At 42.1% G+C, this 13,647-nt stretch overlaps 1 protein-coding gene across 1 annotated transcript in view; it reads left to right on the top strand.

Annotated features, from left to right (window-relative positions):
• LOC310650182 (collagen alpha-6(VI) chain-like) overlaps window positions 1–13,647 on the top strand; it is a gene marked incomplete at both ends in the record, with an annotated part of 76,122 nt that overhangs the window by 30,956 nt on the left and 31,519 nt on the right. Inside the window, 3 exons of the mRNA XM_083379013.1 lie at window positions 1,153–1,215; window positions 2,663–2,716; window positions 4,567–4,602. Coding sequence (XP_083235139.1) covers window positions 1,153–1,215; window positions 2,663–2,716; window positions 4,567–4,602 — 153 coding nt within the window. The remainder of the gene's footprint in view (window positions 1–1,152; window positions 1,216–2,662; window positions 2,717–4,566; window positions 4,603–13,647) is intronic.

Below are 13,647 nucleotides of genomic sequence, written 5' to 3'. Positions count from 1 at the left end.
GGCTTCAACTGGTGCAGAATTCAGCCGCACGAGTTTTGATGGGAACTTCCCGATACTCCCGTGTAACACCTCTTCTCCGTGAGCTGCATTGGCTTCCAGTTGCCCTCCGGGTGAGATTCAAGGTGCTGGTAAATGGCTTGGGTCTGGACTATCTAAGGGAACACCTGCTGCCAGCATTATCTTCCCATCATCCTGTGTGTCCCCACAGGGAGGGCCTTCTCAGGGTACCACCGGTTAATGAATGCCAGCGGGTTATTCCCAGGGGAAGGGCGTTCTCTGTGGGTGCGCCTGCCCTATGGAACCAACTACCCACAGAACTTAGCACTGCCCCCGACCTTCGCTCATTTCGCTGGGACCTGAAAACTTGGCTCTTCAATCTGTTTGGTCCAGACTGTGGGGTTGTTAATTTAACTGGGTTTTAGATTTACTCTTGGGGCTTGAATTTAATTTAATTGTTTTAATTGTTTTTAATTTTTTGTATTCATGGTTTTAACTGCCCTGTAAACCGCCCTGAGTCCTACGGGAATAGGGCGGTATACAAATCCAATAAAATAAATAAATAAATAAATAATATGCATTTATTTCTATCAAACATTTTTGAACTTCTAGAATTGGGGGCACTTCAAACTTGCTGGTACCGCCCTTTTCTGCCAGTATGGTTTCAGCTATAAGAACAATGGCACTCAGAGCCATTGAACATTGAATCAGGGGGATGAGGCCACATTCTTCAAACAAATATTTTCCAAGTCTTACAATAAGACTAAAAATTCAATTTATAGTATAAAGTATATAATAACTGAGGTCTAATCTAGCATTAATGTCATCCTTCTCCCAAATAGTACCATAACATTTTGGTATTCTAAAAGAAAGTTACTGATATATTGTTCTATCTCTGTCCATACTACAATGATCTCAGTTTCTCTTTGTAGTGGAGGAAGGTATAAACATTGATAGCTAATAGTGAGCCAGCACCCACACTGAGAAATAGGGCAATAGTAATTCGCTTTAAAGGAGAGATGGATGTAGATGCTTCTCTCAGAAGCCTTCAGCTATCCTGGCCCTCTGCCAGAAATTGCTTCCATTTTGTATGAATTAAGACTCAGTTACATTTTATTGCTCAAAATATCTCTCATAGGTTTTGTTTTTTTAAAGGGCAGCCCAGGAGTCAAGGGAATCCCTGGTGAATGTGGCGAAAATGGTTTCCAAGGAGATCTGGTAAAGGGTGGTGTGTTTTTTTAAAAAGGAAATGAATGCTGTGTGTTGTTCTATGGCTAAAGGTATTGGGGAAGGATGAGTGCTTTTATGTATAATAATGTTTCTTTTTAAAAGCTATTGATAAGAGACAATTGAGGACATTCACTTTATTTTTGGTCTTACTTATTCTGTCTGGTTATGCTCATTTGTATATTATAGATATATTAAGAGATTAGAATTGTGTTAGAATTAACAGAGAATCCCTGTTAATTTAGGTCTACAATGCTAATGTGCATGTGTTCATCTTTGTAAAAGAGAGTATGCCAGTAATATTACACATTTATATTGCAATTTTAAAATATTGTATATTTGTCCTTAGGGAGAGAACTACTGTGAATATTTGTCCCAAATATATATTATATAAGTCCTTCCTCTGTCTCTACCATATGAAGGGTACCAGTATTATTCTTCTAGATGTTGATGGATTTATTTAATTTATATAATCCATTTGGTTTATAGTGCAGTTTCAGGATGCTAATTCAACTGTGCTGGTACATCCTTCAAAAGGGCTGACAAAAGTATATCAACCTAATCTTTTACTAAAGATGTTAATGTACTGTTCAGTTTGCATTTCAGAAACATGCCTAATGACAAAATAACATAAACATTTTTTCTCACAATATATCCAGGGTATTCCTGGAATAAATAATAACACAGCAGGATCAAAAGGTTTTAAAGGAAGAAATGGAAGACAGGTAATCAGTTATTTTTTATAAAATGTATCTTGATCAGGGGAATGTTAGTTGAAAGTTGGTTCCATAAAAATGTAGTATGTTGTTGTGATATTAGGGAAGACTAGAATAGATTTGGTAACCACCTGTCCTTTGAACCACTTGTTCAAAACAAACAGATTTTCTGTTGGTGTCTTGGTTCTAAATTGTTTAAGTAGAGAAGCATACAGATTATATAAAATAATACAACTATCTACCCACCAAGGGCATCTATGTGGAGGGACAAAAAGTGACAATGATGATCATGACTGGGCAACTGAAGTTCTACCACATTTTTATGCACACATGTGACACACATACAGTAAATATTGCATGGGACTTTGAACGTGTAGCAGCAGCCATTATCTTCACTCCCATCTGTCTTTCTATCTGTGTCTAGCTATCTATATCAAATCTATCTATCTATCTATCTATCTATCTATCTATCTATCTATCTATCTATCTATCTATCTATCTATCTATCATGTATCCATAATCTACCTGTTGCATTTCTCAAATCATTTTTGTACTGCAGATAATGTATAAATCTCCCGAAATGCTGAAAATGGGATATGTAGTCCACAAATGGAGGTTGCATAATTGCAGAATGTTAATAGAGTGTTTATAGATTAAGGTATGGAATTTAGGAAAAAAGTAATTTCATTAATTCAAAATCAAACACAATGTTTTGTTTATAGGGTGAAAAGGGACCGTCAGGCCCCATAGGAGATCCAGGATCCAAAGGAACCAAGGTAAGAACCAAAGAAATAAGATTCTGTACCAATTGTCCTTATGAATGATCCCCATGATAGCATATTGAAGGCCATTTCCAATTTTTTTTATAGTACCAGACAGAAAGAAGCTGCCAGCTCAAATCTTTCTCTTCCTAAATACAACTGAGTTGTGGGAAAATTATTGTGTGAAGTAGCAACTAATTCCTCTTAATTTTATGGAAACAGGAAGTATAAAGTTATGGAAGTATGAACTTGGGAATTCAGGGTGCTGCCTGCCATACTTAGGGCTCTTCACCACATGCCAGCATTGAAAGTGGCAAATCAAAGCCTCAGAACAGTCCTGTTATTGTACCTCAAAAATGTGGCTAGAAAAATCGTTGCATGTATGTGAGACTGGGGGCTTTTATTAGACAGAGAAGCAAGGTAGGGGATTCTACCTGTTATTGCTTTTATCACTTATTCAACAAATCCTGGCTATCCCTCCATATTTGCTGGAGATTGCCATGTTGTGGCTGTTGAGGCTGACAATGCTGCTGTCCAGCTAATCTGGATATAAGATATAAGATCACCATGGTGGAAGCCAGTAGGAATATTGAGCTTCTGGGGCAAAGCCTGCCAAGATTTTCAGATAAGTATAGTTGTATGAGAGGGGTTCAATATTAAGACTCACATGTGGTACTGAATCATAATGTGAGCAGTTTGGGTTTTGTTTAATATGTTTTATATGGTTGGGAAGTGTGGTGTACTCAGTAAGTATGGTAAAACAAACCATGGCTAAATATAATGCATCAATCCAGAGAAACTCATTGTCTCCAGATTGTCCTTTAGCTCAGTCATACTTCTAGCATTCATGAATGAAAAATCTGAAGCTCTTCAGATGTAGCCATACTGTCAGTAATGCTGCAATATGGCCAATGATGAATGATGATGTCAGTTGTAGTTGAATAGCTTATAGTGTGTCATGGGTACTTTATCCTTGCCTTAAATGATCTGAATCCTTATAAGTTATGCAGTGTATGCCTCCCAGCATACATAAAGGACAGCACAGCAGGAGGCTGATGGTGCAGATCAGCAGAGGGGCTGGACAGCTCAGGGCGATAACTGCTCACTCAGGATAAGCCTAATGACTTAAGCTGTTGACAGCCTCAGGCATGGTCAGCCTGGTGGGAAGCCAGGATCTACACCCATTGTCACCTGCACTGGCAGGAAGCCCAGGTTTGAACTGATTGGATGCCATCCACCTGGGCAGGTACAAATAGACGCCAGGCTTCCCTGTTCCCCCAGTTCGTTCTGTTCAGAATAAACTCATCTTTACCCCAGCTCTGTGTCCGTCTCTATGTGAAGCATGCGACTTTACAAGTTACTTAAAGAAATATTATTTAAACATCATCTTTATCATTTGAACTAGCTTACCTCTGTCTCAGATATTTGGATAGACCATTGATGGTGTCATAGGATAAACCAGAGAGGAATCACAATCAGCTGAGCTAATTCTACTTTATTATAAAGCTAGATTGACAGGATCTTGCAAGTCTGAAAGCACAGCCTTCCTCCCTGCCACCTGCCTTTATAACCCAAGATACTGTGTGTTTCTCTTCTGAACCTCTTGCCCCATCCACTATCCAGTGCAGGCTCTATATTGTCTCTTATCTGATTGCTCCCTTGGTAGCGTCTCTTTACCCAATCTCTTAAGATTTTTGTTTTCCACATACTGTTGCACCATTCAGTGTAGCGCCTTGAAACAGATTGAAAGGTAAGTCTCCTGAATGCCATCCTGTGCAAGCTAATTTGGAAGTAAATAACTGTTACAAAGTATAGTTGTATAAACGTCACACAGTTTCTAACTTCCTTTAATTTTCTTATTTCAGGGATACCAAGGTAAAAGAGGTCCCCATGGTCCCCAGGTAAGTATACCTTTTTAAATGTTTAAGTGAAAACTGATACACATTTTTTTCTTTCATTGCAATATACTACCTCTGCTGCAAAATAAAGGTATTGAATGATATTGCTATAAGTATTGAATAGTAATAAAGAACAAGGAAGAACAGAAAGACTCTTGGGCTTTGCATGGGGAGTCCAAAGGAGCATGCAGTCGTGGGGTTGGTTGGTGCCATGAGAAGCCGCTCTTTGCCTTGGTGTCAATTAATTTAAGAAGGGCTAAAATTGCCTTCTTGAAAATTTTCTTGCCTCCTTGAAAATGTTTATAACTTTTAATGTTTTAATTCTCAAATTTTAATTTTAGCTGTTTAATTTTACAGACTGTTTCATATTTTGATGCTGTATTGTACACTGCCCAGAATTTATTTTATTTATTTTTATTTTATTAGATTTATATACCGCCCTTTCCCGAAGGACTCAGGCCGGTTTACAGGGTATTTTAAAATCAAACCAATACAAAGTACAAAAGTTAAAAAACAATTTAAAAAGATTAAATTATCCCTAAAAATAAAAACCCCAGTTAAAAATTCTCAGCCTGGGCCGGAGAGCTCAAAGAGCCAGGTCTTCAGGTCCTTGCGGAATGAACGAAGGTCAGGGGCAGTCCTAAGCTCCACGGGCAGCTGGTTCTAGAGGGCAGGCGCACCCACAGAGAAGGCCCTCTCCCTGGGTGTTATCCGCCGGCAATCTTTTACCGGCGGCACCCTGAGAAGACCCTCCCTGTGTGAGCGCACTGGACGAAGGGAACTTGATGCTGGCAGCAGGTGTTCCCTCAAATAACCCAGACCCAAGCCATTCAGGGCTTTATAAGTCATCACCAGCACCTTGAATCTCACCCGGAGGGCAACTGGAAGCCAATGCAGCTCGCGGAGTAGAGGTGTTACATACTACATCGCGGAGTAGAGGTGTTACTGATGATACCCAACCCCGAAAACACGAATGACCTCACCCAGCGGCTTCATGTAGATGTTGAACAGAAGGGGCGAGAGAACCGACTCCTGAGGGACTCCGCAAACGAGAGGCCTCGGGGTGGATCTCTGCCCTCCCGTCAACACCGACTATGAGCGGTCCAGGAGATAGGAGGAGAACCACCGTAAAACGGTGCCTCCCACTCCCAGCCCCCCTGAGATGCCGCAGTAGGATACCATGGTCGATGGTATCAAAAGCCGCTGAGAGATCTAATAGGACTAGGACAGAGGAGCAACCCCTGTCCCGAGCCCGCCAGAGATCATTTACCAGCGCGACCAATGCCGTCTTCGTGCTGTGCCCAGGCCTGAAACCTGATTGGTACGGGTCCAGATAATCAGTTTCCTCCAGAAACAGAGGAAGCTGATGCACCACCATGCTCTCAACAACCTTCGCCAGAAAGCGAAGGTTGGAGACTGGACAATAGTTATTTAAAACAGCCGGGTCCAGGGCAGGCTTTTTAAGGAGGGGTCTCACCACCGCCTCCTTCAAGGCGGCGGGGAAGACACCCTCCTTCAAAGAAGCAGTTATTACTGCCTGGAACCAGCCTCGTGTCCCCTCCCAGGCTGTATAAACCAGCCAGGATGGGCACGGATCCAACAAACAGGTGGTGGAGCTCAGCCTCCCCATGATCCTGTCCACATCATCAGGGGAAACAGGATCGAACTCAGTCCAGATGACATGCTCAAGACCGTCTGATTCCTCCGCGTCAGACTCTGCCCACTCAGAGTCCAAGCCGGCCCGGATCTGAGCGATTTTGTCCGTCAGATGATGACTAAACTCCTCAGCCCGTCCCTGTAAGGGATCCTCCCTCACCTCCTGGTTAAGAAGGGAGCGAGTCATATAACCATATATATATATATGTTAAGTATTTGTCAAGGCTTTTTGAAAGCACCTTGCTAATTAACTCTTTCATTCCTGTATTGGCCTGTCTCAAGGCTTATCCACAGGATGTAGTCAACTATGACAGCTCATTATTTGTGCAAATTATTCAAATTGCTAATAAAGAATTTTGGGAGGCTGATATGGCCATTTTGAACTCTTTATGTTCTCATCAGTCAGTCAGACCCTTTATCTGAGATTATATATGTGTTAAATGTCATGTAGGCGGGAGGTGTCGTCTCGCTTGTTCATACTGTCTGGGTGTTTTTCTATTTCAATGGCTTCTCTGATTATTCTGCTATCGCCAAAATAGAACATCTCAATAGCAGAATAATCAGAGAAGCCATTGAAATAGAAAAACACCCAGACAGTATGAACAAGCGAGACGACACCTCCCGCCTACATGACATTTGGAAACCAGCATTGATAGAGAAACGAATTTCAGCAAACAAGGATTTAAAAAACCAACAAACAACCCCAAATGCCACCAGCCCCAGCAAGACTCATCCACACCCAGAACAAAAACTCTCCCACACAGAAGACAGAACAAGTCAAGCAAAAGTGCCATCACCCAAGCAGAAGAACGCACACACGAACCTGACTGACCCATACCAGAGATACATAGCAGGTCCTCGAACTCGGAGCCAAACCAAAGCTCTGGAGGCCACTACACAGCCCACTCCTCAGGACACCAAATCACAACACTCAGGATATTACAACACAACAAAAAAACCCACCCATTCAGAACACACCCCACCCAATCAGAAGACAGCCACGCCTCCAACCAATCAGAAGACAACCACGCATCCACCCAATCAGAAGACAGCCACGCCTCCACTCAATCAGAAGACAACCACGCCTCCACCCAATCGGAGGACACCCCCACCCAATCAGAAAGCAGCCACGCCTCCACCCAGTCAGAACACAGCCCCACCGGCAGTTGGAAGGAAAGGAACAGCCAGACCACGCATTGCTCCTGGAAGCAGCAGGAGGAACACTCCGGCCTGATGATGACGGATGGGATTTCGTCGAAACGTCGCCACAACTTTCTGAAGATGAAAGGAACGCGGGAAGAAACCCGAGACTCTAGATCTACACATACAGACACCCGCGAGAATCTACGAAAACAAATATCATACCTCTACGGGGAGGACATCTACCAACTAACCAGGACTTACGAAAAGTCAGAAGTACAAAGAGCAAGAATACTAAGTGACATACCTTTCCTATGCCAATGTCGAGACCAAAATATAAGACCAAATTGTTTCAAATTGAAATTCCACATCAATACCACTTCAACCAAACGCATTCTAAGAAGAACAGAAATGGCATTACTAAGAAATGAACTCCACAATAAAAGATTTCAATTAGACCAAACAAACAAGGACCTACTAACATTACATCTCAAACTCAGCAACATTATTCACCCGATACTATGGGAGAAAGTGAAACAACTGGCGGTTTGGAGAGCAGAAACAGAGACCATCTATAAAAACAACAGACATTCAAAGAAACTCAAACAATTAGAGAACTACAACAACCAAACAACCACATCACAACAACATCTACAACAAGTAGTGCATAACATCTCCCACAGAAGACTAACAACAGCAGAAACAAACGTCCTAGCAAAAGGTTTCAACTTCGCTGTTGCACCAAAGAAAATTCCCACAGAAACCATCATATGTGGAGTTGAAACCAGCTTAACTAAACTCAATGCAGATGAAGCAGACCAAGTCAGACATGAAGTCACCCACATCCTATGCACAAGCAAACCACCCAAAAGCAACCTAACAAAAGAAGAACAAGTAGCATTGCAAAACCTAAGAAAAGACAACAGCATAATCATACTACCAGCAGATAAAGGCAATGCTACAGTGGTAATGGACGCATCAGACTATGAAGAGAAACTGTCCAACTTACTCAAAGAAACTACATACAAACCTATATATACAGATCCCACAACCTATCTAGAAAAGACCACCAAGAAAAAGATAAAATCAACTTCTATAAGCCAAGAAATCCAACAAACAATCATTCCTAGGGAGAAGTCATCCAGATGCCCAAAACTATATGGCCTCCCCAAAATACACAAAGATGGAATCCCACTAAGACCCATAGTAAGTTCTATAGGCTCACCACTACAAAACCTAGCTAAATACCTAGCAAAACAACTTCAACCTCAAGCAGAAATGGCAGCTTCATATGTCCAAAACTCATACCACTTTATAGAATTAGTGAAAAATCTACAGATAGACCAAAAAGACTTGCTAGTCAGCTTCGATGTGGTATCACTATTCACCCAGGTGCCAGTCCAAGAAGCTCTATCAACAATAAGAAGCAAATACCAACCACCAAACCATATTATAGAACTAGCAGAACACTGCTTATCAAACACATACTTCATACACAGAGGCCAGAGATACAAACAAATAGAAGGCGCACCAATGGGATCCCCTCTATCACCAGTTATCGCCAACCTTTTCATGGAAGAATTTGAAACTAACGCTCTGGAAAAGACTACAAACAAACCAAAACTGTGGCTCAGATATGTGGATGACACCTTCGTGATCTGGCCCCACGGAAGAAAGGAGCTAGAAAACTTCCTAACACACCTGAACAGCCTACATCCCAAAATAAAATTCACCATGGAGATTGAAACAAATAACCAGTTACCTTTCCTGGATGTACTTATATACAAAAAACAAAACGGCACCCTAGGACACACAGTCTACCGAAAGAAAACGCACACCAACCGTTACCTCAATGCGCAATCACATCATCACCCAGCACAAATAAATTCAGTAGCCAAAACACTAATAACAAGAACCAGACGCCTTGCAGATAAAACACATATACAAACAGAACTACACACCCTGACAGACATATTGACAGCAAACAAGTTCCCAAAAAACAAAATCACCAATATGATTCAGCAGGGGACTCCGAAACAGAAAAACATCCAAGAAGAAGAACAGAACAACGGACGAGCCATCTTGCCCTACATAAAAGGAACAACCGACAAAATCAGTAAAGTACTACGCAAACATAACATCAAAACCGCATTTAACACTGACAGAAAGATATCAACCATCCTGAGAAATCCCAAAGACAAAATAGAACTGGAAAACCAGGGCATATACCAAATCCCATGCGCCTCCTGTCCAGCAACATACATCGGACAGACTAACAGAAGAATAGAGGTACGTGTAGAAGAACATAAGAACTCAGTACAGAAGAAAGATCACACATCTTCACTAGTACAACACATAAACACTACGGGACACAACATCAATTTTGAAGGTACAAAAACAATCGCCAAAATAGAACATCTCAATAGCAGAATAATCAGAGAAGCCATTGAAATAGAAAAACACCCAGACAGTATGAACAAGCGAGACGACACCTCCCGCCTACATGACATTTGGAAACCAGCATTGATAGAGAAACGAATTTCAGCAAACAAGGATTTAAAAAACCAACAAACAACCCCAAATGCCACCAGCCCCAGCAAGACTCATCCACACCCAGAACAAAAACTCTCCCACACAGAAGACAGAACAAGTCAAGCAAAAGTGCCATCACCCAAGCAGAAGAACGCACACACGAACCTGACTGACCCATACCAGAGATACATAGCAGGTCCTCGAACTCGGAGCCAAACCAAAGCTCTGGAGGCCACTACACAGCCCACTCCTCAGGACACCAAATCACAACACTCAGGATATTACAACACAACAAAAAAACCCACCCATTCAGAACACACCCCACCCAATCAGAAGACAGCCACGCCTCCAACCAATCAGAAGACAACCACGCATCCACCCAATCAGAAGACAGCCACGCCTCCACTCAATCAGAAGACAACCACGCCTCCACCCAATCGGAGGACACCCCCACCCAATCAGAAAGCAGCCACGCCTCCACCCAGTCAGAACACAGCCCCACCGGCAGTTGGAAGGAAAGGAACAGCCAGACCACGCATTGCTCCTGGAAGCAGCAGGAGGAACACTCCGGCCTGATGATGACGGATGGGATTTCGTCGAAACGTCGCCACAACTTTCTGAAGATGAAAGGAACGCGGGAAGAAACCCGAGACTCTAGATCTACACATACAGACACCCGCGAGAATCTACGAAAACAAATATCATACCTCTACGGGGAGGACATCTACCAACTAACCAGGACTTACGAAAAGTCAGAAGTACAAAGAGCAAGAATACTAAGTGACATACCTTTCCTATGCCAATGTCGAGACCAAAATATAAGACCAAATTGTTTCAAATTGAAATTCCACATCAATACCACTTCAACCAAACGCATTCTAAGAAGAACAGAAATGGCATTACTAAGAAATGAACTCCACAATAAAAGATTTCAATTAGACCAAACAAACAAGGACCTACTAACATTACATCTCAAACTCAGCAACATTATTCACCCGATACTATGGGAGAAAGTGAAACAACTGGCGGTTTGGAGAGCAGAAACAGAGACCATCTATAAAAACAACAGACATTCAAAGAAACTCAAACAATTAGAGAACTACAACAACCAAACAACCACATCACAACAACATCTACAACAAGTAGTGCATAACATCTCCCACAGAAGACTAACAACAGCAGAAACAAACGTCCTAGCAAAAGGTTTCAACTTCGCTGTTGCACCAAAGAAAATTCCCACAGAAACCATCATATGTGGAGTTGAAACCAGCTTAACTAAACTCAATGCAGATGAAGCAGACCAAGTCAGACATGAAGTCACCCACATCCTATGCACAAGCAAACCACCCAAAAGCAACCTAACAAAAGAAGAACAAGTAGCATTGCAAAACCTAAGAAAAGACAACAGCATAATCATACTACCAGCAGATAAAGGCAATGCTACAGTGGTAATGGACGCATCAGACTATGAAGAGAAACTGTCCAACTTACTCAAAGAAACTACATACAAACCTATATATACAGATCCCACAACCTATCTAGAAAAGACCACCAAGAAAAAGATAAAATCAACTTCTATAAGCCAAGAAATCCAACAAACAATCATTCCTAGGGAGAAGTCATCCAGATGCCCAAAACTATATGGCCTCCCCAAAATACACAAAGATGGAATCCCACTAAGACCCATAGTAAGTTCTATAGGCTCACCACTACAAAACCTAGCTAAATACCTAGCAAAACAACTTCAACCTCAAGCAGAAATGGCAGCTTCATATGTCCAAAACTCATACCACTTTATAGAATTAGTGAAAAATCTACAGATAGACCAAAAAGACTTGCTAGTCAGCTTCGATGTGGTATCACTATTCACCCAGGTGCCAGTCCAAGAAGCTCTATCAACAATAAGAAGCAAATACCAACCACCAAACCATATTATAGAACTAGCAGAACACTGCTTATCAAACACATACTTCATACACAGAGGCCAGAGATACAAACAAATAGAAGGCGCACCAATGGGATCCCCTCTATCACCAGTTATCGCCAACCTTTTCATGGAAGAATTTGAAACTAACGCTCTGGAAAAGACTACAAACAAACCAAAACTGTGGCTCAGATATGTGGATGACACCTTCGTGATCTGGCCCCACGGAAGAAAGGAGCTAGAAAACTTCCTAACACACCTGAACAGCCTACATCCCAAAATAAAATTCACCATGGAGATTGAAACAAATAACCAGTTACCTTTCCTGGATGTACTTATATACAAAAAACAAAACGGCACCCTAGGACACACAGTCTACCGAAAGAAAACGCACACCAACCGTTACCTCAATGCGCAATCACATCATCACCCAGCACAAATAAATTCAGTAGCCAAAACACTAATAACAAGAACCAGACGCCTTGCAGATAAAACACATATACAAACAGAACTACACACCCTGACAGACATATTGACAGCAAACAAGTTCCCAAAAAACAAAATCACCAATATGATTCAGCAGGGGACTCCGAAACAGAAAAACATCCAAGAAGAAGAACAGAACAACGGACGAGCCATCTTGCCCTACATAAAAGGAACAACCGACAAAATCAGTAAAGTACTACGCAAACATAACATCAAAACCGCATTTAACACTGACAGAAAGATATCAACCATCCTGAGAAATCCCAAAGACAAAATAGAACTGGAAAACCAGGGCATATACCAAATCCCATGCGCCTCCTGTCCAGCAACATACATCGGACAGACTAACAGAAGAATAGAGGTACGTGTAGAAGAACATAAGAACTCAGTACAGAAGAAAGATCACACATCTTCACTAGTACAACACATAAACACTACGGGACACAACATCAATTTTGAAGGTACAAAAACAATCGCCAAAATAGAACATCTCAATAGCAGAATAATCAGAGAAGCCATTGAAATAGAAAAACACCCAGACAGTATGAACAAGCGAGACGACACCTCCCGCCTACATGACATTTGGAAACCAGCATTGATAGAGAAACGAATTTCAGCAAACAAGGATTTAAAAAACCAACAAACAACCCCAAATGCCACCAGCCCCAGCAAGACTCATCCACACCCAGAACAAAAACTCTCCCACACAGAAGACAGAACAAGTCAAGCAAAAGTGCCATCACCCAAGCAGAAGAACGCACACACGAACCTGACTGACCCATACCAGAGATACATAGCAGGTCCTCGAACTCGGAGCCAAACCAAAGCTCTGGAGGCCACTACACAGCCCACTCCTCAGGACACCAAATCACAACACTCAGGATATTACAACACAACAAAAAAACCCACCCATTCAGAACACACCCCACCCAATCAGAAGACAGCCACGCCTCCAACCAATCAGAAGACAACCACGCATCCACCCAATCAGAAGACAGCCACGCCTCCACTCAATCAGAAGACAACCACGCCTCCACCCAATCGGAGGACACCCCCACCCAATCAGAAAGCAGCCACGCCTCCACCCAGTCAGAACACAGCCCCACCGGCAGTTGGAAGGAAAGGAACAGCCAGACCACGCATTGCTCCTGGAAGCAGCAGGAGGAACACTCCGGCCTGATGATGACGGATGGGATTTCGTCGAAACGTCGCCACAACTTTCTGAAGATGAAAGGAACGCGGGAAGAAACCCGAGACTCTAGATCTACATATATATATATATATATATGTTTCAAATGTTAACTCTTTAG

This window comes from Vipera ursinii (genome assembly GCF_947247035.1).
Source record: "Vipera ursinii genome assembly, chromosome: Z".
NCBI classification, from domain to species: domain Eukaryota; kingdom Metazoa; phylum Chordata; class Lepidosauria; order Squamata; family Viperidae; genus Vipera; species Vipera ursinii.
This window is presented reverse-complemented; position numbering and strand designations above follow the sequence as displayed.